The 22989-nt window shown below is 40.6% G+C and overlaps 1 protein-coding gene across 1 annotated transcript in view; it reads left to right on the top strand.

Moving 5' to 3' along the window:
• Positions 1-22989, top strand: part of FRZB (frizzled related protein) — a 43705-nt gene that overhangs the window by 6996 nt on the left and 13720 nt on the right. Inside the window, exon 2 of the mRNA XM_044303234.1 lies at positions 6275-6334. Within this exon, the coding sequence (XP_044159169.1) occupies positions 6275-6334 (60 nt within the window). The remainder of the gene's footprint in view (positions 1-6274; positions 6335-22989) is intronic.

Here is a 22989-nt window from a genome sequence, read left to right as displayed (position 1 = left end):
TCATGCACACGACCGTATGTATTTTGCTGTCCGCAAAAAAAATATGGATGACGTTCGTGTGTGGACCTCAAAACAGAAAAGAATAGGACATGTTCTATCTATTTTGCTGAACAGACATGTAGACACACAGACAGTGAGTCATTTCCGTTTTTTCAAGGCTCCATTGAAGTGAACGGTTCCGCATACGGGACATGGAAAAAAAAAAAACCTGAGCCCTTATGAGGTGTGGAAAATAGAGCACACACTACATTTATGTAGTGTCTGGCCTCTTATTTTTGCAAGTTTCCCTCATGTCCAAGAGTTCTTAGGTTAGGGGTATGCTTTGATTTTATTACTTATGGCTCATTGTGTGCATCAAATTTACTTACATGCCTGCTATCGTTTTTAAGAACTTTTTGTGCAAAATCTGTAGTGGATCATAAAAGGAGAGGAAGTATAAAGGACAGACACTTCTCTTCTTTGAATTCACTCCTGGTTTTTCCAAAAGTGCATGAAAAACCTGAACGTCTATCCGTACCCCAAGGAAAACCTGAATGTGAGACCATACCCTTACATCTATTACAACGCCCATCATTTTACAGTTTACTACAATGCATTACTCTGAAAAACCTGCATCCATTAAATGGCAGAGACAGCCAACTGGGGAGTAGACCCTTCCTATAGAGGATTCCACAGTTTGGCCAGTTTTGTGAAGTGATTGTGTGCTCCGTACCACTGCCAGGTTTCTTTCAAGGGATTGTGGAGTAGTCATGGTGGACATTAAGTAAAGGCAAACATAAAGGAGCCTAAAGATTATTGAAGCTCTTCTATTGAGGCCTAATGGGAAGTTTCTTTACACATTGTCGCTAGTCTGGCAAACAGTTGTTGCATAATTACTTCTGATGGATAATTTAGCCTAATTCACAGTGTCAGCCAAGAGCCTTTGTGCGAGCGACTCAAGGGATTCTCAGAATAGAATGGGAGGACTGGAGAATGGTCATTTTACTTGGCTGGATGTTGAATGAAGGATTTTCAATGTTACAAATTTGCTTCTGGGTAGGGGACAAAGGATCAGAATCAGAAGATTTCTGGGCTTATTGTATTTGTATGTATGTGTGTATTATGCTGATGGCTCAGTGCTGGACATCGATTGTTTAGACAGTTACTATTATATTCACATCACCGTTTAGCTTTCCGTTCTTCTGATCTGTCAGAAGTAGAGAAAGAGAAAAAAAACAGGATCCAGTAAAAAAAAAAAAAAAAGGATCCCGTTGCATCATCAGTTGTCATCCGTTTGAGCAATTTCCGTCTAAGGGTACTTTCACACTTGCGTTTTTCTTTTCCGGCATAGAGTTCCGTCACAGGGGCTCTATACCGGAAAATAACTGATCAGTTTTATCCCCATGCATTCTGAATGGAGAGTAATCCGTTCAGTTTGCATCAGGATGTCTTCAGTTCAGTCGTTTTGACTGATCAGGCAAAAGAGAAAACCGTAGCATGCTACGGTTTTATCTCCGGCAAAAAAAACTGAAGACTTGCCTGAATGCCGGATCCGGCATTTTTTTCCATAGGAATGTATTAGTGCCGGATCCGGCATTCAAAATACCGGAAAAAAACAAAAAACGGATCCGTTTTGCCTGATGACACCGGAAAAACGGATCCGGTATTGCAATGCATTTTTCTGACTGATCAGGCATTTTTCTGACTGATCAGGATCCTGATCAGTCAGAAAAATGCCTGATCAGTCAGAAAAAATGACATCCGTTTGCATACAGTTTGCCTGATCAGGCAGTCAGTTCAGGCAACGGAACTGCCTGCCGGAATCAAACAACGCAAGTGTGAAAGTACCCTAAGATCCATTTTTTACACGGGAAAAAACTGCATGCAGTACAGGATCCGTTTTTTTACTGGATACTGTAAAAATGGGATCCTATGCATAAGGGCTCATGCACACAAACGTATTTTCTTTCCACTTCCATTGCGTATTTTTTTTTTGCGGACCGTATGCGGTATGCGGAACCATTCACTTCAATGGGGCTGTAGAAAATACTGAAGTTACTCCTTGTGCGTTACGTTTCCGTTTGTCCGCATGGCCGTTCAGCAAAAAAGTAGTGCATGTCCTATTATTGTCCGCAAATCAGGGTCCGAGGCCCCATTCAAGTCAATGGGTCCGAAAATAATACGGAACGCACACGGAACACATCCGTATGTCATCCGTATTTCGCGGATCCATACTGTAGAAATGCTATTCCCAGCCCATATTGCTCATGTGTTTGGTGATTAATAAGTTACTGTTTCTGTACACGATTCGCAAAAAATGGATCAAATAGGGAAACCATACGGATATGTTTTGTGCAATAACGGAACAGAAGAGGACTTAAATCAGAGGAAAAGAGGAAAAAAAACTCAGATACAGAACGGATCAGTGAAAAACGGACCGCAAAACAATAACGGTCGTGTGCATGAGCCCTAACTGATGGAACAGGATCAGTTTTTTTTACAGGATCCTGTTTTTTTTTTCTTCTCTCTCTTCTTCTGACGGATCAGAAGAACGGAAAGCTAAACGGTGATGTGAATGCAGCCTTATCTAGTTGTAGTTGATTTTAGTTGCGATCAAGTATGTTTCTGCATCATGGTAAATGCTACTCTGATAATGATATTCACAAATTTGTTACTATCTATCTATAAACAAGAAAAAGAGCCAGCACTCAAAAAATATGTGAAAAATGTGGATATCTTTATTCACCTATGTATCACGCATTTTTGGAGAGCTGCCTCTTTTTCTTGTTTTTTTGCATATGGTGGATTTTGGTCACTTATCGATAGGGGGATTGCACCTAATTTGAATTAGCTTTTTCTACTTATCTATCTCTTACTGTATCTATCCTATCTATCTATCTATCTATCTATCTATCCCATATCTATCTATCATCAGTCATACCTACATAAAAAAAAGCTTAAATCATAGCTAAACAAGCAAGAAATTGTCTTAAAATTGCCAGTTAGGTACGTAAAAAAACTCCCTAAAAAATATTTCACTGTCATCCAATAATGGACTTTTTTCTCACAATGGATGCTCAAAATAAAGGATTGTTATTTTTTTTTTCTGTTCTTCTGACAGATGATAAGAATGGAAAACTAAATGGTGATGTGAACTTACCCTTAGGCTACTTTCACACTAATCCTGATCAGGATTTTGATCACAATGAAAAAATGCATTGGAAAAAACGGATCTGCCATTTATGCACTTTAACTTTTTTTTTCACATTTTTCGCGTTTAACATGCAAAAGCTGAATCCGGTTTGACTGAACACACGGCGCCGGATCCGGCGTTAATGCAAGTCAATGGGAAAAAGACCGGATTCGGCGTTCAGTCAAAGTGTTCAGGATTTTTGGCCGGAGGTAAAAATACAGCATGCTACGGTTTTCTGAAAAGCCTGATCAGTCAAAAAGACTGAACTGAAGACATCCTGATGCATCCTGAACAGATTGCTCTCCATTCAGAATGCATTAGGATAAAACTGATCAGTTCTTTTCCGGATTTGAGCCCCTAGGACGGAACTCAGCGCCGGAAAAGAAAAACCCTAGTGTGAAAGTACCTTTTAAAAACAGGCCATTGTTCCTGGGGTGACCAGGTTCTGAGGTGGAGTATTCCACAGATTTACAGTTGTCACAGTAAAGAATGTAAGACTTTGGCTTCTTATGACTAGTAATATGGGGGAGGTAGTAGTCTAAGATTATATAGTAATGTAGTGTACAGCCTAAGGCCTCATGCACATAATCGTGTCTGTTTTGCAGTACTTAAACCGCGTATCTGAAAGATACAGATGCAATCCGTGTGCTTTCCGCATTTTACTTGTAGACCTATTGACGTCAGTGGGTCCATCGTCTGCATTTTGTGCACATATTCTATCTTTTTGCAGAACGGACATACAGATGCAGAAAGCACATGGATGATCAGTGCGCTTTCAGCATTTGTGGGTCCATTCCACAAAGCGATAGAACATGTCCTATACTTGGTCACAAAATGAGGACCGTGGACCCATTGAAGCCAATAGGTCCTCAAAAAATGTGGATGCAACACGGACGGTATACATATTTTGCAGGTCTGCAGTTTGCGGACCGCAAAATACATATGATTGTGTCCATGAGGCCTAAAGCCAGTTTCAGCCATTTTCCCAGACTGCATGTGGCCATCTGAAATTGGTAAACCGTCCTTCACATGAGTTGATTGTTGCTTGTTTAAATTCATTTTTATAATGCAATTATTGTGAGGGATTTGCGTGGATGAAAGTTCGTCGGATCATTCGTTACCCACTTCTCCTGTGATTTTTATTATGGGCGGTACATCTGTTTACACGAGGAGCTGTCGACCAACGATAATTGTCCACATAAAAGATGTAATCAATGACAAACAAGCATTTTATTGCTTGTCATTTGATCTGGGGCCACAAGGGTTATATTTCTAGGATAGCTGAAATGGGAACATCTGCATTGGAAGCTCCCTTCGGGGCCTCTGTCACAGATTTCGCGAAAAATAGTGGCAAGAAAAATCTTTCTCTGCCTAAAAAAATGTGTAATCAGCCTTATACGCCTCCTTTCAAAATCACCTCTAAATGGAAATGTCCTCTAATAGAAATGTAGTAAATGGATAAATCTTTAAAAAAAAAACTCAAAAACAGCTGATCAGTGGGGATGCAGGTTGTCGGCCCCGCACCAGTCCAATATTGGTCTGAGGAAAGGGTATCAATATCCCAAAAGCACCTTTAAAAAAGAGATTTTAAAAAATTAGGCCTGAGATCATTGTGGTACCCCACTGCTGACTTTAGCCCATTTTGAGTATGCCCCATTTACTACGACTCTTTGTTTTCTGTCCCATATGCATTTATTTACCCATATGAATATATTGTCCCCTGGTCCCAACATCTGTAGCTTGAGTGCAAATCATATTATTTAGTAAAATCTAGATATATCTCATCAGCCATGTGACTATTTTTTATTTTACACTGTGTTATTACTGTCAGATGCCGCGATCTGCTATGAACGTGGCATCTAAGGGGTACAATGAGGTAGGGAAGGGGGGGGCAGCTCAATCGCCACTCCCTGTCATTGCACCCACTACTTACAAAGAAATGCCTTCGTCAAGAAAAGCAGCCTAATTGAATTTTTGAATACTTTGCTCATCTCTAATTAGTAGAACATGAGCCATCCTCCAAACCTGTGGTACTGACCCTGTTACAACATGAGACACAATGGGCTACCATATACTGAGCTAAGCTCCGTCAATAACCATGGATGAATGCCGTCTGGGTCAGCGGCTTTATCAATATTGAATTTGCTCACACACAGCTGTACTTCTTGTATTATGTAAGTAATATTAGGGGAAAGCCTTTGATTACCCCTGAATGATTCCTGGCACCAACAACTCACGGGTGAACTCACTCTGCTCTAATATCTCAGCCTCCACTTTGTCCACTACAATTATATTCCTATGGTCATCTTTTAGGGGGACAATATTATCAGATTGTTTTCTTTTTCAATGGATGAAAACATAAAATCCCAAAGGAGTAGTTTCAGTCAATGTTAGTAAAATGCTAATTATATCATTCTTTCTAGCAATGGAGCCAATTTTAGATGGCAACCAATTTTATATATACAGAAAGTAATACTAATATGAAATGATATGTAATGAACAGCAGTAGGTACATTATTCCATATAATACACACCACAGCTGCCGTAGAACCTCTTTTTTCAGGTAACCTGGGAGCTTTATATAAACCACTGATTGGGTGACATGACAGTGTATTGCATCATGATGACCCACAATAAATCCCTAAATATTCATGGAAATTGTCTTCTCCTCCTGACCATATGTAGAAGAACTTCTTGTCTGTACAGGGTCGTGGGGGGTCCTCTCTCTGAAAATGAAAGCGATAGAGAAAGCAGATTTTTATAATTTTTAATCCCCTTGTGGTTGTGTGGTTGTTTGGTGTCTATCTTCCAAAAACATAAATGATGGAAGGTAAAAAGGGAATATTTATATACCTTGAAAAACATTTCATATGGTCCTTCTGTATAAGGTCCCAACTGTGTATGGTCAATGTAGTAACTATGTACAACTCTGATATGGATCATTTATACAAAAAGAGCATTCCTTAATATAATCTTTAAGAACCCTTGATAAGATAAGATGCCTTTATTGTCACTGTACAATACAATGTAATACAATGTACAATACAATGAAATGTTGTTTATTGACTAACATTATTTTTGTATGTTTTTTTGTATTTTAAGAATCAATGCCGGACTACCCAATTGACTCAAACAATGGAAATTGTGGTGGACCTGCGAGTGGTAAGTTACCATAATCTATCAAAGAAAATCTTTGCTCCCATCAGTTTTGTAACATTCACTGTGAGGGTCAGGTAATGAGATTTATTTGGCCATATATCTTGGAGCAGATATTAGTTCTTCTCACATTTGACCATGGACAGATTTCAGATGAGCTCTCAATCCAAAATTTTTCCTATTTCCAAAATATCTCCACTGTGTCTGTTCTTTCTTTGTATCCTGACTAGAATTTGTGTTAAAAATGTCATATAAATTGCACAAAGATACTATGAGAATTGTTCACTTTGTTCAACATTTCTAAACTTTTGGCATTATGTTGTGGCTTTTATTAAGCACCATGCTTCATACCAGATTTTGGAATATGAACTATTGCAGTCATCATTGCCTTGTGACTTACACCTTTCTGCAGCTGCATAAATATTCAGTGAGACTCTGATTATATAGGAAGTGTCAGAAAGGCTCTTTGTCTGTCAGATGAAAACTTCTTTTCACATGATAATAGTCCTTCATCTGTTGGCTAAAACCATCATTTGTTGCTAAATTTCAACTTCCGAATGTTCGTTTTGGTTGAAATCGGCCATTTTGGTCAACTTTAGACTAACGTGTATGGCCACCTTTAGTGGGATGAGACTTAACTCCACTCTCTCTGTCTCTGCAAAGCCAGAAGCACGGTGGGAAATGACCCATCATGACAAATAACCTATAAATGGTACATTAACTAAAAGTACACAAGGCACACCCAAGAATCTCTACATTATTTTTTAATATCAGTTTATGCTGCACTGTATAGGAGAAAACATTCTCTGCTTGCATGTACACTCTACATTCAAAATCCCTGAAATTGTAATTTTTTTTTTTTACACTACTTTTGTTTGCATTCTCTAGGCATGAGACATACTAGAGGTCCATACTAACCTCCATATGTCCATAGGCATAACATGGAAATTGCAACATGATAACATAAATTTATGGGGAGCTCTAATTTATATTTACTGTGTCACGTACCTAGGGGGTCATTTATTAAACATAAATACGCCTAAATTAGGCATATTTCTGGCACACATTGTGGCGCAAAGGTACTTTGTGCCACAGTCTACGACTTCTCCCCACTCACACCAGGTCTAATAAAGTGTCCGTGGTGTGGGCAGGGAAGGGGACGGGCCGGCTGGCTGATCTCATTTACCATTTTCTAGGAAGCTGTCTTACATTTAGAAATGGCGGTGGATCCGCCGAAGTTATGTAGAGGTCGGTGCCGGACCTTATTATGACCGGTGTCTAAAACACCGGTCTTAATAAACGTGCCTCCTAATTTGGATAAGCACAACACCTAATGTAGACTGTCCCTGCCACATCTGCCAACTCACATTGCCTTCTTGTGGTAAAGAGTGGAACAGGTAGAGCATAAAAACAATTCAAATGCAGATCAGGCTTGTAAAACCACAACACAGCTATAGATACTTAAAAAGTACTTAAAATATAAGGCTGTGCAACTTATTTTAGATTATTTGGGATTATAGCAGCTGACAGCCTGAATATAGATATATTCTAAATTGTTCCTTTGAAGGGTGAATGGGTTATCTATTCTGGATAATCCCTGAGGGCAGCTCATATAATATGGCAAGGCATAGTGAATATCCTATAGACTACAATGATAATTCATTGCAGTCTATGGGAGAAACAATCAAATGATTGCATGTTCAAGTCCACAATGGGGACTTAAAAAAAGTTAAATTATATATAGATAGATATATATATAGTTGTTGTCCCATATGGTGAACAACTGAACCAGGAAAAGAAAATCAAAATAGCATTTTTTTCATTGCTTCACCTGCCTAAAAATTGAATAAAAAGGGACCAAAAAGACATGCACAGACCTAAATGATGTCAATTAAAACTACTACTACTATCACTACTACTACTACTACAACAGATCGTGCCTCAAAAAATGAGCCCCCACACAGCTCCAAAGACTTAAATATATATATTTTTTATGGGGGTTAGAATATGGTGATGCAAAGACAAAAATTATTTTTTTAAGTATTAAAACACGAAAAACTATATAAATGCTGTATCACTGTATTTGTACTGACCTGAAGAATGAAGGTAATCCTAAAGCTATGGCACAATTGCATTTTTGTTTCCAATTCCACCTTATTTGGATTTGTTTTCCAGTTTCCCACTACATCATGTGCAATGTACAAAGTGTCATTAGAAAGTACCGCTTGTGGTATACGGCTCTGGGAAAGCAGGGAGTAAAATAGGAAAATGGAAAAAAATTGAAAATCCATCTTTCATAATTTTTTCCCCAAGAATTTTGCAATAAATACTTGGGCAGGAGTTGGGGTGGCGAGCATGGAATGCATATTGGTGCCAGGAAGGGACACCAATAAACCATTGTGTCTTGGCCTAGGGAATGTGATACAGGAATAAGGTAGTGAAATTATTCTTTGCTCCGGGTGAAGGAAAGTCTGGTTGCTATTACTCTGTACATATAATTTTAGTAAGCAATTGTCAAGTCATCAGACGTGTGGACTATCAAGGACAAAGTAAAAGGTAACTAAATCTTTCTTATACAGTATCTCACAAAAGTTAGTACACCCCTCACATTTTATTCTATCTTTTCATGGGACAACACTGAAGATCTCACACTTTGATACAATGTAAAGTAGTCAGTATACAGCTTGTATAAGAGTGTAAATTTGGTGTGCCCTCAAAATAACTCAACACATTAGTTTGCATGGCCACCATTATTTTCCAGCACTGCCTTAACTCTCTTGGGCATGGAGTTCACTAGAGCTTCACAGGTCGCCACTGGAATCCTCTTCCAACCCTTTCATGACAACATCACTTAGCTGGTGGATATTAGAGACCTTGCGCTCCTCTACCTTCTGTTTGAGGATGCTCCACAGATGCTCAATTGGGTTTAGGTCTGGAGACAAGCTTAGCCAGTCTAGCACCTTTACCCTTCTTTAGCAAGGCAGTGGTTGTCTTGGAGGTGTGTTTGGGGGTCATTTTCATGTTGAAATACTGCCCTACACCCCAGTTTCCGAAGGGGTTCCCTTGATGAACTGTAGCTCCGCACTGCACAGCCAGCAGCACTCATGCAGCCCCAAACCACGACACTCCCACCATCATGCTTGACTGTAGGCAAGACACACTTGTTTTTGTACTGCTCACCTAGTTGCTGCTACCACATACGCTTGACACGATCTGAACCAAATAAGTTTATCTTGGTCTCATCAGACTGTAATCTGTGTCCTTAGTCTGCTTGTCTTCAGAAAAACTTGTTGCAGGCTTTCTTGTGAATATTCTTTAGAGGAGTCTTCTTTCTGGGGCGACAGCCATGCAGACCAATTTGATGCAGTCTGCGGCATATGGTCTGAGCACTGACAGGCTGACCCCCCACCCCTTTAACCTCTGCAGCAATGCTGGCAGCACTCATACCTCTATTTTGAAAAGACAACCTCTGGATATGACGCTGAGCACGTGCACACAACTTCTTTGGTCGACCATGGGAAGGCCTGTTCTGAGTGGAACCTGTCTTGTTAAACTGCTGTATGGTCTTGGCCACCGTGCTGCAGCTCAGTTTCAGGGTGTTGGCAATCTTCTTATATCCTAAGCCATCTTTATATAGAGCAACAATTCTTTTTTTTAGATCCTCAGAGAGTTCTTTGCCATGAGGTGCCATGCTGAACTTTCAGTGACCAGTATGAGAGAGTGTGAGAGCGATATCACCAAATTTAAAACACCTGCTCCCCATTCACACCTGAGACCTTGTAACACTAAAGAGTTACATGACACCGGGGAGGCAAAATGGCAAATTGGGCACAATTTTGCCATTTTCTCTTAGGGGCTGTGTGTTGAGTTATTTTGAGGGCACACCAAATTTACACTGTTATACAAGCTGTGCACTGACTACTTTACATTGTATCAAAGTGTCATATCTTCAGTGCTGTCCCATGAAAAGATATAATAAAATATTTACAAAAATTTTAGGGGTGTACTATCTTTTGTGAGATACACACCTTTGGTTTTCATCTGCTTGGCTTCTCAATAGATCTGTTTCCTTAGATCTGTTCTCCACATGAGCGAAAAGCCACACAGAGCCCATGAAAGCAAAGGTGTAGAGGATTCGGAGCAGCACTTCTGCACCTTCATGTTTTCTAGAAAGGTTTAGGTACCCTTTAAAAATTACTTTGTATATTACCATCCCCAATTTCTACATTTGTACCATGTACCTATAGTCCTTTGATAGGCCTTCTAATACATTTAGTGAGTGGATAATTTAGAACTACAGTATAAACAACCCTACAGGGACAGTCCATAGACGGAAGCATAATAACATGCATTATGCCAACATTAATTATGGAAAACATCCAATGATGTGTAATAGGATAATAACAATCTATCATAGTCTACCGGGCCACTTTGTTAATTCAGTTCACATGCCTAAGGCAATTACGTACAATACATGCCATGTAATCCTGCTCCGCTAATATCATTGTGTTAGATGACCATAATTGGATTTTTGCCTGAGCTCACATTTCTTGTGAACTGCGCTAGTCTCTAATTAACCTGAAGTCTAGCAGTTCTGTAGGAACCTCTTGCATTGGGATATGTTGTTAAACATCAGCCTTAAGGTGGCCATACACATTAATCTAAAGTTGATCAAAACAGACAATTTTACCAAATCGTATGTTACTGAAATTTAACAACAGACGATCATTGTAGCTGACCAATGATACATCATCACTGTGTGAAAAGAAGATCTTTCGTTCAAAGAAACCATCAGCCAACTTCTATCTAATGGTTATGGCCAGCTTTAAGCTGGTCATATTTAACAGCTATCTCTCCTGGGTCAGCTACACACATACATGCTTGGTTTGGCCGAACATTTATGTGTTGTCAATGGGGAGAGAGCTGCCACCAGATACTTCTGATGGTGGCTTATCTCCTGGGACAACAAAATGATTGGGTGAAAATATTCAGTTCACCTGATCCTTCTCTTCTCCAACGTCATCTATCGGTGAAGAGTTAGGAGCTCCCCATAGACTGTGTGTAAAATCTGCAGTTCTTGGCAGGTTTGGCTAATAATACAGTACTGTGTATGGGAGTCTTTTCTCTCTCTCTGTACTAATTTAATATAGGAATGGCTTACTTGCCAGACTCTGTGCTTCTCTGGGACTCAAGCCTAGTCTTCTGAGGAGTGAGCACATGCAGCTACTCTCTCTTTCTCAGCTAGACTCAAACTCATTGAATTAGGGGAAGACCTAAATACATCTCCTAGTATCCTAGAAGGGGCAGGAGTCAGGATTGTTAACCCTGACCTATCCATATAAAACCATCAAGTGTACAACGCAATAAATCAGAACATTACATTAGACCAATTAACATAATAACAATAAACCTAATTGCAAGTACCCTGTTCTGGGGTACAGCATATATGGAGCTCCTGATTTTGGTGTGCTGAATTTCAACATCTAACTCTTCTTTCGTCTGACATCTGCCTTTGGTGTAAACTTGGGATCCCCCCATACTAATAAGATGGTCATCACTTTTGGAAGAAATTAATTCAATGCTGTCATTTTTTGTACAGCTGTTTTAAGTAAAGAAACACCAGATGTCCAGATGTCACATGGATGTATTAAATGCAGGACAAACAGGAGTTTTTTGCAGCTATGTTTTGTCACCCTTGAAGTGTGTTTTTTTGGGTCAATGCAGTATGCCTCAGATCTGGCATTTTTCTCTCATAGACCTCCAGTGTTTTCTTTTGTTTGTTTTGTAGATTCAAAAACATATCTACAATGGTTGTTGGCATTTTAAAGGGTTTCTGTCACCAGAATTACCCTCTTAAACTGTCTGACATTAGCGATGTGCTAATGTCAGCAGAATCCAACTCTGCTATTTTTATGTTTATTGATGCCCCCCTTACTGCACAATTCTTACTTTTGTAATTTGCAAATTAGCCTCTAGGAGCAGGGGGGGGGGGGGGGGGGGGCATTGCTCCTGCTCCTAGAGGCTCTGTTCTTCCACCTCATTCCACGCCCTACGTCCGTTCGTCTTCTCCTGCCGGCCCTGTTGGCTGGTTAAACAGCATTGTGCAGGCGCGAGACTTACCCAGCACACAGGGCCGGCAGGAGAAGACGATAGTTGGCCTGTCAATCAAGGACGGCAGGGAGTGGAATGAGTGCATATTACAAAAGTAAGAATTGTGCAGTAAGGGGGGGGGGCATCAATAAACATAACAATAGCAGAGTTGGATTCTGCTGACATCAGCACATCGCCAATGTCAGCCAGTTTAAAAGGGTTAAGACTACTTTCACACTTGCGTTAGGTGCGGATCCGTCTTGTATCTGCACAGACAGATCAGCACCTATAAATGCAAACACTTGTATCCGTTCAGTACGGATCCGTCTGCATAACTTAGTAAAAAAAAAGTCTAAGTCTAAGTGTAAACGGATCCATCCTGACTTTACATTGAAAGTCAATAGGGGACGGATCCGTTTACAATTGCACCAATATTGTGTCAATGTAAACGGATCCGTCCCCAATGACTTACATTGTAAGTGAGGATGGATCCGTTTGGCTCCGCATCGCCAGGCGGACACCAAAACGCTGCAAGCAGCGTTTTGGTGTCCGCCTCCTGAGCGGAATGGAGGCGGAACGGAGCCAAACTGATGCATTCTGAATGGATCCTTATCCATTCAGAATGCATTGGGGCTAAACTGATCCATTTGGGGCCGCTTGTGAGAGCCTTGAACGGATCTCACAGGCGGACCCTGAAACGGCAGTATGAAAGTAGCCTAATTCTGGTGACAGAAACCCTTTAAATTGTATCTTTACATTTTTTTTTTTACCAGTGCCTTTTCCATACAGTTCCACAGAGGAAGAAAATATGCCAGCCATACAAAAACATCCATTAAAAAACACCAGGTGCTAAGGTTTCTAAGTCTAGACCTGCCTTGAGTGGGGAGAACTCGCAGATTGCGACGCCAAGGACCTTTGTGCCACAATCTGTAGCTTTCTCCACTCTTCCCATAGAATACACATCCATGTCCAGCTCAGATGAACATGTATGCGTATGGGGAAGCCGGGAGGAAGTCTGAAGAGATAGCTGTTGGCCGTATGATCTGAATGTTGTATTAGATATACCATGTGTGAATTATACCCTAATGCTGCTCAGACATTGCATCTGGTCAGGAAGAAAATAAAGGTCATTCACTGCAGAATGATCAGTTATACACATTTCTAATATACTATATGCATGTTTTCATTGGTATAATCGGGGTATCTAAGCCCCACCCCTTGGAATGCCCGTTCCCTAGCCGGGAATATGGCTTATGTACGGGGTTTATGTTAGTACCGCCTATTTTCGGCCCAGGACAGTCCGAATTTGCCAGAACTGTCTCTGAAATTTAGGGACAGTCTCGCCAAATTTAGGAAAGTTGGCAACTTTATATCAATTCTGTATCACTTTTTTTCACAATTTTCAAGATCTCTGCTTGGAGTCACTATTATTTACTTCTAGGGGATGAAAGTCTGTCCTTTTCGTGTGATGGACACACAGATATAATACACATACTGCAACGGTAACAAGCATTGCACCCGTGTGTTCAGTGCACCACAAGGACAGATTTTTAACCCCAGAAAGTAAGCAATAAAGCTCCTCTTGAATGGCAACTTAGAGATTCTTGATAAACTACAACTTTTTGTTATAGAATCATAATTTTACTTGCCTAAACTGGGGTAGATTTCACAAAAGTGGTGTAAAGGAAACTGGATTACTTGCCCATAGCAACCAATCAGATTCCACCTTTCATTTATCAGAGCTTCTTTGGAAAATGAAATGTGGAATCTGATTGGTTTCTATGGGCAACTAAGCCAGTTTTTCTTTACACCACTTTTGATAATTCCCCACTGTATTTTCATGCAGTTTCCACTAGGGGGAGCGTAGAACAAAGAGTCTTTTTACAGCTTCCATTGCAGTCAATGGTAACAGTTTAAATTGCTATGCAGTGAGCTTCCCCTAGTGGTAGCTGCATCCAGACAGTTTTATCATACACTATATGAGGGAAGCAGCAGACATAGAGCTGTATGGGAAAATGTAACTATTTATTTATACCAGTGTCTAGTTTAAATGCACTTAGAAATATGAGGGCAGATTTATCTTTAAAATATACTTTTTGTGTCGCCCAAAAAAAGGGTGGGTAGGGGGCAAGACCAGCGGCCCTGCCACATTTATCATCTTTTAAACCATTTTTCTGCCATAGATATCAGTATATCCACACGGGCTGCCAGATGCTGTGCCTAACTTATGACAAGGGATATGCCTCCGGTCTATAATAAATCTGGCCCACAGTGTTCAGAATGAGCGTCCGCCACCATAATTATGAAACACCTGTTCTACTTTTATCCAACATAGTTGGATAAAGTGGGTGAATTGGAGAGTAACTTTTTTTCAATACAATTTATTATTATTTAAAATTTCTTCTGTCAGAAATCTGGACCATTTCATTTTGCATTCCAAATTGCCTGGGAGTGTTTGATGCAAATGTACTGGGAAACTGGAGGGCCCATACTAAGTCTCGCTATCGGCCCCTATGAGATCTGTGTATGCCCCTGGCAAAACATAATTTAATTTGCCATGTGAAAATCCTTTCAGCTTCAATAAAGGATATCTACATCTTTGGGGACAATTTTTGCTTTATGATTGCATTTTACTCATTTTAGGGCTAAAAACAATTTTTTTAATTTGTCTTTATTTAAAATATTGAACCGTTCTGTCACAAAGGGTTAACTGTTTTTATAGCTGTGTGCATCCTACTTTGATTTTCAATTTGTGCCTGTCATCTAACAAACCTTAGCTCTAAATTACTAAGAGGTCATAAACACTTATTTAAGCCACATTCTTATCAGTAAGATAAGGATTGAGCTTTGATGAGTGTTTATCAAGTCAGAGATCAAAGAAAAGGAGCCGTCTGCTCCCCTACTGAAGGAGCAGAGAGAAAAAACAGATCATGCTAGTAGAGCATCTCAGCTCTGTACAGAGAAAATAATCCATATTTTTAATAAAGACCAATTGAAAAAATGATTTAGCTCATTATAAGTACAATGCACTAATAAAGCAAAATTGCCACCATAGCCTTTAAAGGGATTATCCCATGATTAATGCAAAAAAATATATAAAAAATCAGACATCATATAGCACATATAGTACGTATAGTTCATATAGTCTCTTTCCAGTAAAGCTAGAACCAGCCCTGTGCCTCACATGGCTCCAGAGAACTTCCCATTCATCACTCCAATTGCATTGCTAGATTTAGTTCACGCTGGCAGCTCAGAGGGCATGTCCTTCTTCAGGATGTATTGTCCTTTCTGTTGCAGCTGGTAGCAGTTAAACGACAGAACTGAACATGTGTGTCCACCTCAGTGAGGTGGACAGAGGAATTAGAAAAAGAGCAAACAGCAGGTGGCGCTACACAGATACATTTCAGTTAATAACTAAATGTTTAATGAAATGCAATTACAAAAGTATTCAGCTCCAGGTGCTGGTTTGAAAACTGTAGAGTATTGTTTATGGGACAACCCCTTTAAGTGAATATGTGAGAGATATCCAATATCGTAGAATCCCTAGAGAATAAAACAGAAGCGCTCTGACAGTATTCAGATGATGTTTTACGGGACCTGAGACCTGCAATTTTCTTGACGGGGAGAGGAAGTGGTCTGAAATCCAGAGCAGCAGAGAACCAAGGTTACATTTTTCATCCACAGTAAACATTTTTGTCTTTATAATGGCGTCTTTGTGCATTCATTTCTACACACTTGTACTTTAAACATTGTGACCATGTTTGGTCATTTGGCATAGAGTGTATAGTGAACAGTGCCCAGATATGTTCTGACCAAAGAAAATCTGTCTCGTAGGGTGAAAAATGTCTAACTTTTACCAATGCAACCCAGCAGGCATCAGCAGGATTCCTGTAAATGATTCCAGTCTTATAAAATACCAATTTCTGCTTTTCTTCTAAGTAGTAATCTGAGATTTCTCCTGAAGAATGTGTTTGGGTTAGATGATGCTGTTATTATTTGGCAGCAATTATGCCGCAACTGATATCATTTATTTACCCCTAAGTTGGGTGAAATATTATATGACTGGTCAACACCATTTCCACATGGTCTCAAGCTCTGAACCAAACAAGGTCCAGCAGAACACAAGCTCATTTGGACTTTGAACTTTGAAACCAATTCCTATAAATTAGACCTAGATGATTGTGAGCACCATCAACACAACTCTGAAAAGTGCAGGAGGGGCTGGAAATGTGCTTTCATTGGTGCCTATAATTTTTTGCAAATATGAAAACTATGAGGGGAATTTATCATACCCTGCCCTCCAAAATTCTGGTTTCACAAAGTCACTTTGTGACTTTTTGGACTTAAGCTGAGTTTAAGTCACGTTTTTGTCTTACGTTTGATGTATACAAAAAACATATACGTTAAATAGATACTTCAGATGTCATAAAATGCTATCTGTCACCATAGAGTTCCATTCTTTTTTTTTATTTTTATACCACTTCAATTTTTAAAAGAGAGCTTGAATGGGTCTGAGCTGCACCCATACCATGTGACCGATGAACGTGACGTCACAAGCCTAGAAAGAGGCGGCAGCGCTCACTGTAGTACTGTGGTCTCTATAAACAATTGATCAGCAGGTGTGCCAGAAGTCTTTCCCTCACTTATCTGATACTGATGGCCTATCCTTAGGATAGGTCATCAATATCAAAATCTCGGACAACCCCTTTAAATTGTACTGAAGGTAGTGGAAGAAATCTGCAACTAAGGCTACTTTCACATTAGTGTTTTTTGCAGATCCGTCACGGGTCTGCAAAAGCGCTTCCGTTACAATAATTCAACCGCATGCATCCGTCATGAACGGATCCAGTTGTATTATGTCTTCTATAGCCATGACGGATCCATCTTGAACACTATAGAAAGTCATTGGGGGACGAATCCGTTTTCTATTGTTTTAGATTGTGTCAGAGAAAACTGATCCGTCCCCATTGACTTACATTGTGTGACAGGACGGATACGTTTGGCTCCGCTTCGTCAGGCGGACAGCAAAACACGGCAGGCAGCGGAGGCAAACTGGTGCATTCTGAGCTGATCCTTTTCTATTTAGAATGCATTAGGGAAAAACTGATCCGTTTTGGACCGCTTGTGAGAGCCCTGAACGGATCTCAGAAACGGAAAGCTAAAACGCCAGTGTGAAAGTAGCCTTTACTGCGAACAATCCACAAGATAATGGACATGCTGATCCGAATGAAGATATTGTATCTGCATGTAAAAAAAATCTGCAGATGGGGATTGGACAGTCCCATAGACCTGTACTTTACTTTGCTGCAGATTTGTGGCACGGAATAGGTGACGCCTAGATGATTTATATATGACCCTGGCTTGCTAGGAAGCTGCTCCTGTTGATATTTGCATTATCATATTCATTACTCCAAATCCTATTTCTATCTGCTTATAATAGTATACCATTAATTGTAAAACATGGCATATATACTGTAGATTAGGCGGAGTTCACATCACTGTTTCGTTTTCCGTTCTTCTGATCCATCAGAAGAACAGAAAACAAAAAAAGAAAAAAAAAACAGATCCTGTATTTTAAGCATCTGTTATGCTCAGTTCTGCTCGTTTGGCATCCTTTTTATTCGTTTCTGTCTGAGATCTATTATTTTGAATGGAAAAAAGTCCTACATGAGTTAGTTTTTTTCCATCTAAAATAACTGATCTCAGATGGAAACAGCTAAAACGGATACAAAATGAGCAGAACTGAGCAGAACAGATGCTTCGTTTGGGCACTAAATAAATAAAGATTATTAGAATCATTATTATTGTATTTAACGCTCTCTTCAGTATAGCATTTTCTAAACATTTTCTTTTACTTTTTGACTTCAGAACCTGGAAACAAGAGAATTGGTTACAAATTCCAAATTTCCTGATGAAACATTCTGAGATTCCTTTTATTTCTGTGCTGGTATTAGACACGGATTAACAGATAACTTTGTTGCTGCCCTGGAATGTTTGATAGAGCAAAAACATCACAATTCATTCTCTTGAAAGCAAGCACAAATGTTGGCAGAACGTCTGGCAGATACAGTGCTATAGACACAGTAACCATTGAGTGCATTTCAATGAGCTGCTTTTTTTCTATAGGGATAAGAGGTCAGTGAAAGTGCAGCGAAAAATAACAATAAAATTGCCAACGTCCCATAGTTCTGCAAATAACAATGTCCCTTCCCATCTACACAGAGAAGACTCTCAAACATTTACACTGTATGGTACTGTACATTTGTAATCTTGTGGCAATAATGCCCATAAGTATGTGAACCTCCCCCACAATGATTGAGTTCAGGTGTTTCAGCTATACCCATTTCAAACAGAGGAATAGAATCAAGCACACAGTCACGTAATCTCCTCCATAGACGTACATTGGTAACAGTAGTGGACGTACTGAAGAGCACTGACATAGGATGTGAACTATTCCATGTGTGAGTTTGTAGATTTTTCAATCTGTTGGATCTGCCCTGGTTAATTGTAAGTTTTATTAAAGGGGTTCTCCAGGCAGGGGCATAACTACCATAGCGGCAGACCATGTCACTGCTATGGGGTCCAGGGCAAGAGGGGGCCCAGTTTTAGTTAAGATTATCTCCTCTTCTACTGGAGGTGAAAACTTGGTCAGGACTCTACCCCTAAAGGCATAACTTTTGGCAAATTAAGCAGGAAAAAAGGGCCCAAGGGTCATTAAAAAGGGTTTAGGGAGAAACCATTCTGTCCTGTGGGGGGGGGGGGGACTGGTTTGATCCTTGCTATGGGGCCTTACTTCTCTATGTACGCCACTGTCTCCAGGAATTGAGAATATGAAAATACTTAAATATTACTTTATTATAAATATATTCCCAAATGCCTTTTTATTAGTTATAATGTCTCTTTTAGTCTAGGGAGCAATCATTAGGGGAAATAAAATGGCCGCTGTCCTATTAGTGCAGGTAAACAAAGAGTCGGCACTCGATCCTTTTTGCACGCCGGCATGGGAAGGAACAAAATCCCAAAACGTAATATAAAGAAATCGCAGCTGGCGCTTGAAGTCTTCTATTATGTACTCTTTATTATGTCACATTAATATCTCAAAACAGTGGACGTGTTTCGGCTAATCCAGCCTTTATCAACTGATAAAGGTTGGATTAGCCGAAATGCATCCACTGTTTCAAGATATTGATGTGACATAATAAAGAGTACATAATAGAAGACTTCAAGCGCCAGCTGGGATGTCCTATTAGTACACACACAACCTGACCTAATCACACAGGAGGAAAAGTTACTTCACAACACTGAGCTAAAGAGCTGTTTCATCATCCTCTCTGCTCTTCTTGTCAGGGTTTATGACCCTGAATACAGCTGATAAGATCTACTGCTGAATCTCTGTAGGAATTCATGAGGAGACATGGAGTACAGAGAGGATGGACAGGGCAGACTGGGGTAAAGAAGACTGCACACAAGTGCTCCTGCTCACTAGCCACACCTCCACCTCCTCTCTGTATTTCATGTCTTCTCATGAACTCCATTCCTACAGAGATTTAGCTGAAGATCTTATCATCTGTACTCAGGATCATAATCCCTGACAAGAGAGCAGAGAGGAGGATTAGGCAGGTCACAGTGTAGCTTCTCTGAGGCCAATCACTAGTCAGAAGGGTTTTGATGTGACATCCATGGTGTCGCTTTGGCTTGCTTGGAACTTCATTAGACCCCATGCACATGACCAAATGTATTTTGCGTCCGCAAACCGCGGATACTGGTTTTTTGAGGATCAGAAAAATACATATTCAATAATTTGCGGAACAGACACACAGATGCAGACAGGAACACGGATGGCATCCATGTGCTGTTCACCTTTTTTGCAGATCCATAGAAATTAATGTGATCGGCCAAAAATGGGGATTGGACACGGACCAAAACTACGATCATGTGCATGAGGCCTGAGATGTGGTACCAAAAAAGTACCATGATCGCAAATTTTACCTAGTGAAAGCCAAAACAGGCTGAGTAGAGTTGCGTAGATCCAGTTCGAAGCAGTGGAAAAGGGGCTTTAGACAATTGTGTGCTTCCAACCTTAGGGCTACAGTTTGGGGAAGACCTTATTTCAGCATGACTTCAGTGCCCCTGTGTATAAAACAACATTAAAACATGGTTTTGTGAGTTTAGTGTGGAGGAAATTGTGTGCCCCGCACAGAGCAGTAAACACCTTCAGGATGAACTGGAATGCTGATTGCAAGCCCGAAGATGAATGCTTATATATAAATATACACACAACCATTTCTGCATGAATACAAATCCCCTTATTGACATTATTGGAGCATTCTGATAATGAACGTGTATGGCTAATTACAATTTCGGTCCATTGCCTGGTACGCAGTACAAATGTGAATGATCAGAATGCCTTTCCTGTTAAAGAGAACAATCAGATAATAACATTATAGTAACATAGTAACATAGTATATAAGGCCAAAAAAAGACATTTGTCCATCCAGTTCGGCCTGTTATCCTGCAAGTTGATCCAGAGGAAGGCAAAAAAAAAACTGTGAGGTAGAAGCCAATTTTCCCCACTTAAGGGGGAAAAAATTCCTTCCCTACTCCAATCAGAATAACTCCCTGGATCAACGCCCCCTCTCTAGTAGCTATAGCCTGTAATATTATTTCACAGAAATACATCCAGGCCCCTCTTGAACTCTTTTATTGTACTCACCATCACCACCTCCTCAGGCAGAGAGTTCCATAGTCTCACTGCTCTTACCGTAAAGAATCCTCTTCTATGTTTGTGTACAAACCTTCCTTCCTCCAGACGCAGGGGGTGTCCCCTCGTCACAGTCACAGTCCTGGGGAACAATAGATGATGGGAGAGATCTCTGTACTGACCCCTGATATATTTATACATAGTAATTAGATCTCCCCTCAGGCGTCTTTTTTCTAAAGTGAATAGCCCTAGTGTTGATAATCTTTCAGGGTACTGTAGTTGCCCCATTCCAGTTATTTCTTTAGTTGCCCTCCTCTGAACCCTCTCCAGCTCTGCTATGTCTGCCTTGTTCACAGGAGCCCAGAACTACACAGTACTCCATGTGTGGTCTGACCAGCGATTTGTAAAGTGGTAGGACTCTGTTCTTATCACGGGCATCTATGCCCCTTTTGATGCAACCCATTATCTTATTGGCCTTGGCAGCAGCTGCCTGACACTGGTTTTTGCAGCTTAGTTTGCTGTTTATTAAAATTCCTAGGTCCTTTTCCATGTCAGTGTTACCGAGTGTTTTACCATTTAGTATGTACGGGTGATTTGCATTATTCCTTCCCATGTGCAAAACTTTACATTTGTCAGTGTTAAACCTCCTCTGCCACTTATCTGCCCAAGCCTCTAATCTATCCAGATCCATCTGTAGCAGTATACTGTCCTCTTCAGTGTAAATTACTTTACACGGTTTAATGTCATCTGCAAAGCCTTCTACAAGATCATTAATAAATATATTGAAGAGAATAGGGCCCAATACTGACCCCTGAGGTACTCCGCTAGTGACAGTGACCCAATCTGAGTGTGTACCATTAATAACCACCCTCTGTTTTCTATCACTCAGCCAGTTACTTACCCACATGCAGACATTTTCTCCCAGTCCGAGCATTCTCATTTTATATACTAACCTTTTATGTGGTACAGTGTCAAATGCTTTGGAGAAGTCCAGATATACGACATCCATTAATTCGCCGCTGTCAAGTCTAGAACTTACCTCCTTATAGAAACTGATTAAATTAGTTTGACATGACCGATCCCTCACGAAGCCATGCTGATATGATTTTATTTGCTTGCTTTCATTGAGATCCTCCAAGATAGCATCTCTTATAAAACCTTCAAACAGTTTACCCACTACAGATGTGAAACTTACCTGCCTATAATTTCCGGGGTCTGTTTTTGCACCCTTTTTGAATATTGGCACCACATTTGCTATGCGTCAATTCTGTGGGACATTCCCTGTCAGTATAAAGTCTGTAAATATCAGAAATAAGGGTCTGGCTATGACATTACTTAAAGGGGTTGTCCAGGTTCAGAGCTGAACCCGGACATACCCTTATTTTCACCCCGGCAGCCCCCCTGAGCCTAACATCGGAGCATCTCATGCTCCGATGCGCTCCAGTGCCCTGCGCTAGATCGCGCAGGGCACGGGCTCTTGTGTTTTCAATAACACACTGCCGGGCGGTAAATTCCGCCCAGCAGTGTGTTCGGTGACGTCACCGGCTCTGAGGGGCGGGCTTTAGCTCTGCCCTAGCCGTTTTACTGGCTAGGGCAGCGCTAAATCCCGCCCATCAGTGCCGGTGACATCACCGGGGTTCCTGTCAGCCCCATAGAGAGCCCGGTACGTCACCGGAACTCAGAAAAATGCCTTTGCCCTGTGCAATTTAGCGCAGGGCAAAGGAGAGCATCGGAGCATGAACTGCTCCGATGCTCATGTGAGGGGGGCTGCCTGGGTGAAAATGGAGGGCTGTCCAGGTTCAGCTCTGAACCTGGACAACCCCTTTAATTCTCTTAGGATACAGGGGTGTATGCCATCTGGTGCTGGCGA

The sequence above is a fragment of the Bufo gargarizans genome, chromosome 8 (genome assembly GCF_014858855.1).
Source record: "Bufo gargarizans isolate SCDJY-AF-19 chromosome 8, ASM1485885v1, whole genome shotgun sequence".
In the NCBI taxonomy this organism is placed as follows: domain Eukaryota; kingdom Metazoa; phylum Chordata; class Amphibia; order Anura; family Bufonidae; genus Bufo; species Bufo gargarizans.
The sequence above is the reverse complement of the archived record's forward strand: the minus strand, read 5'-3'. Positions and strand labels throughout refer to the sequence as shown.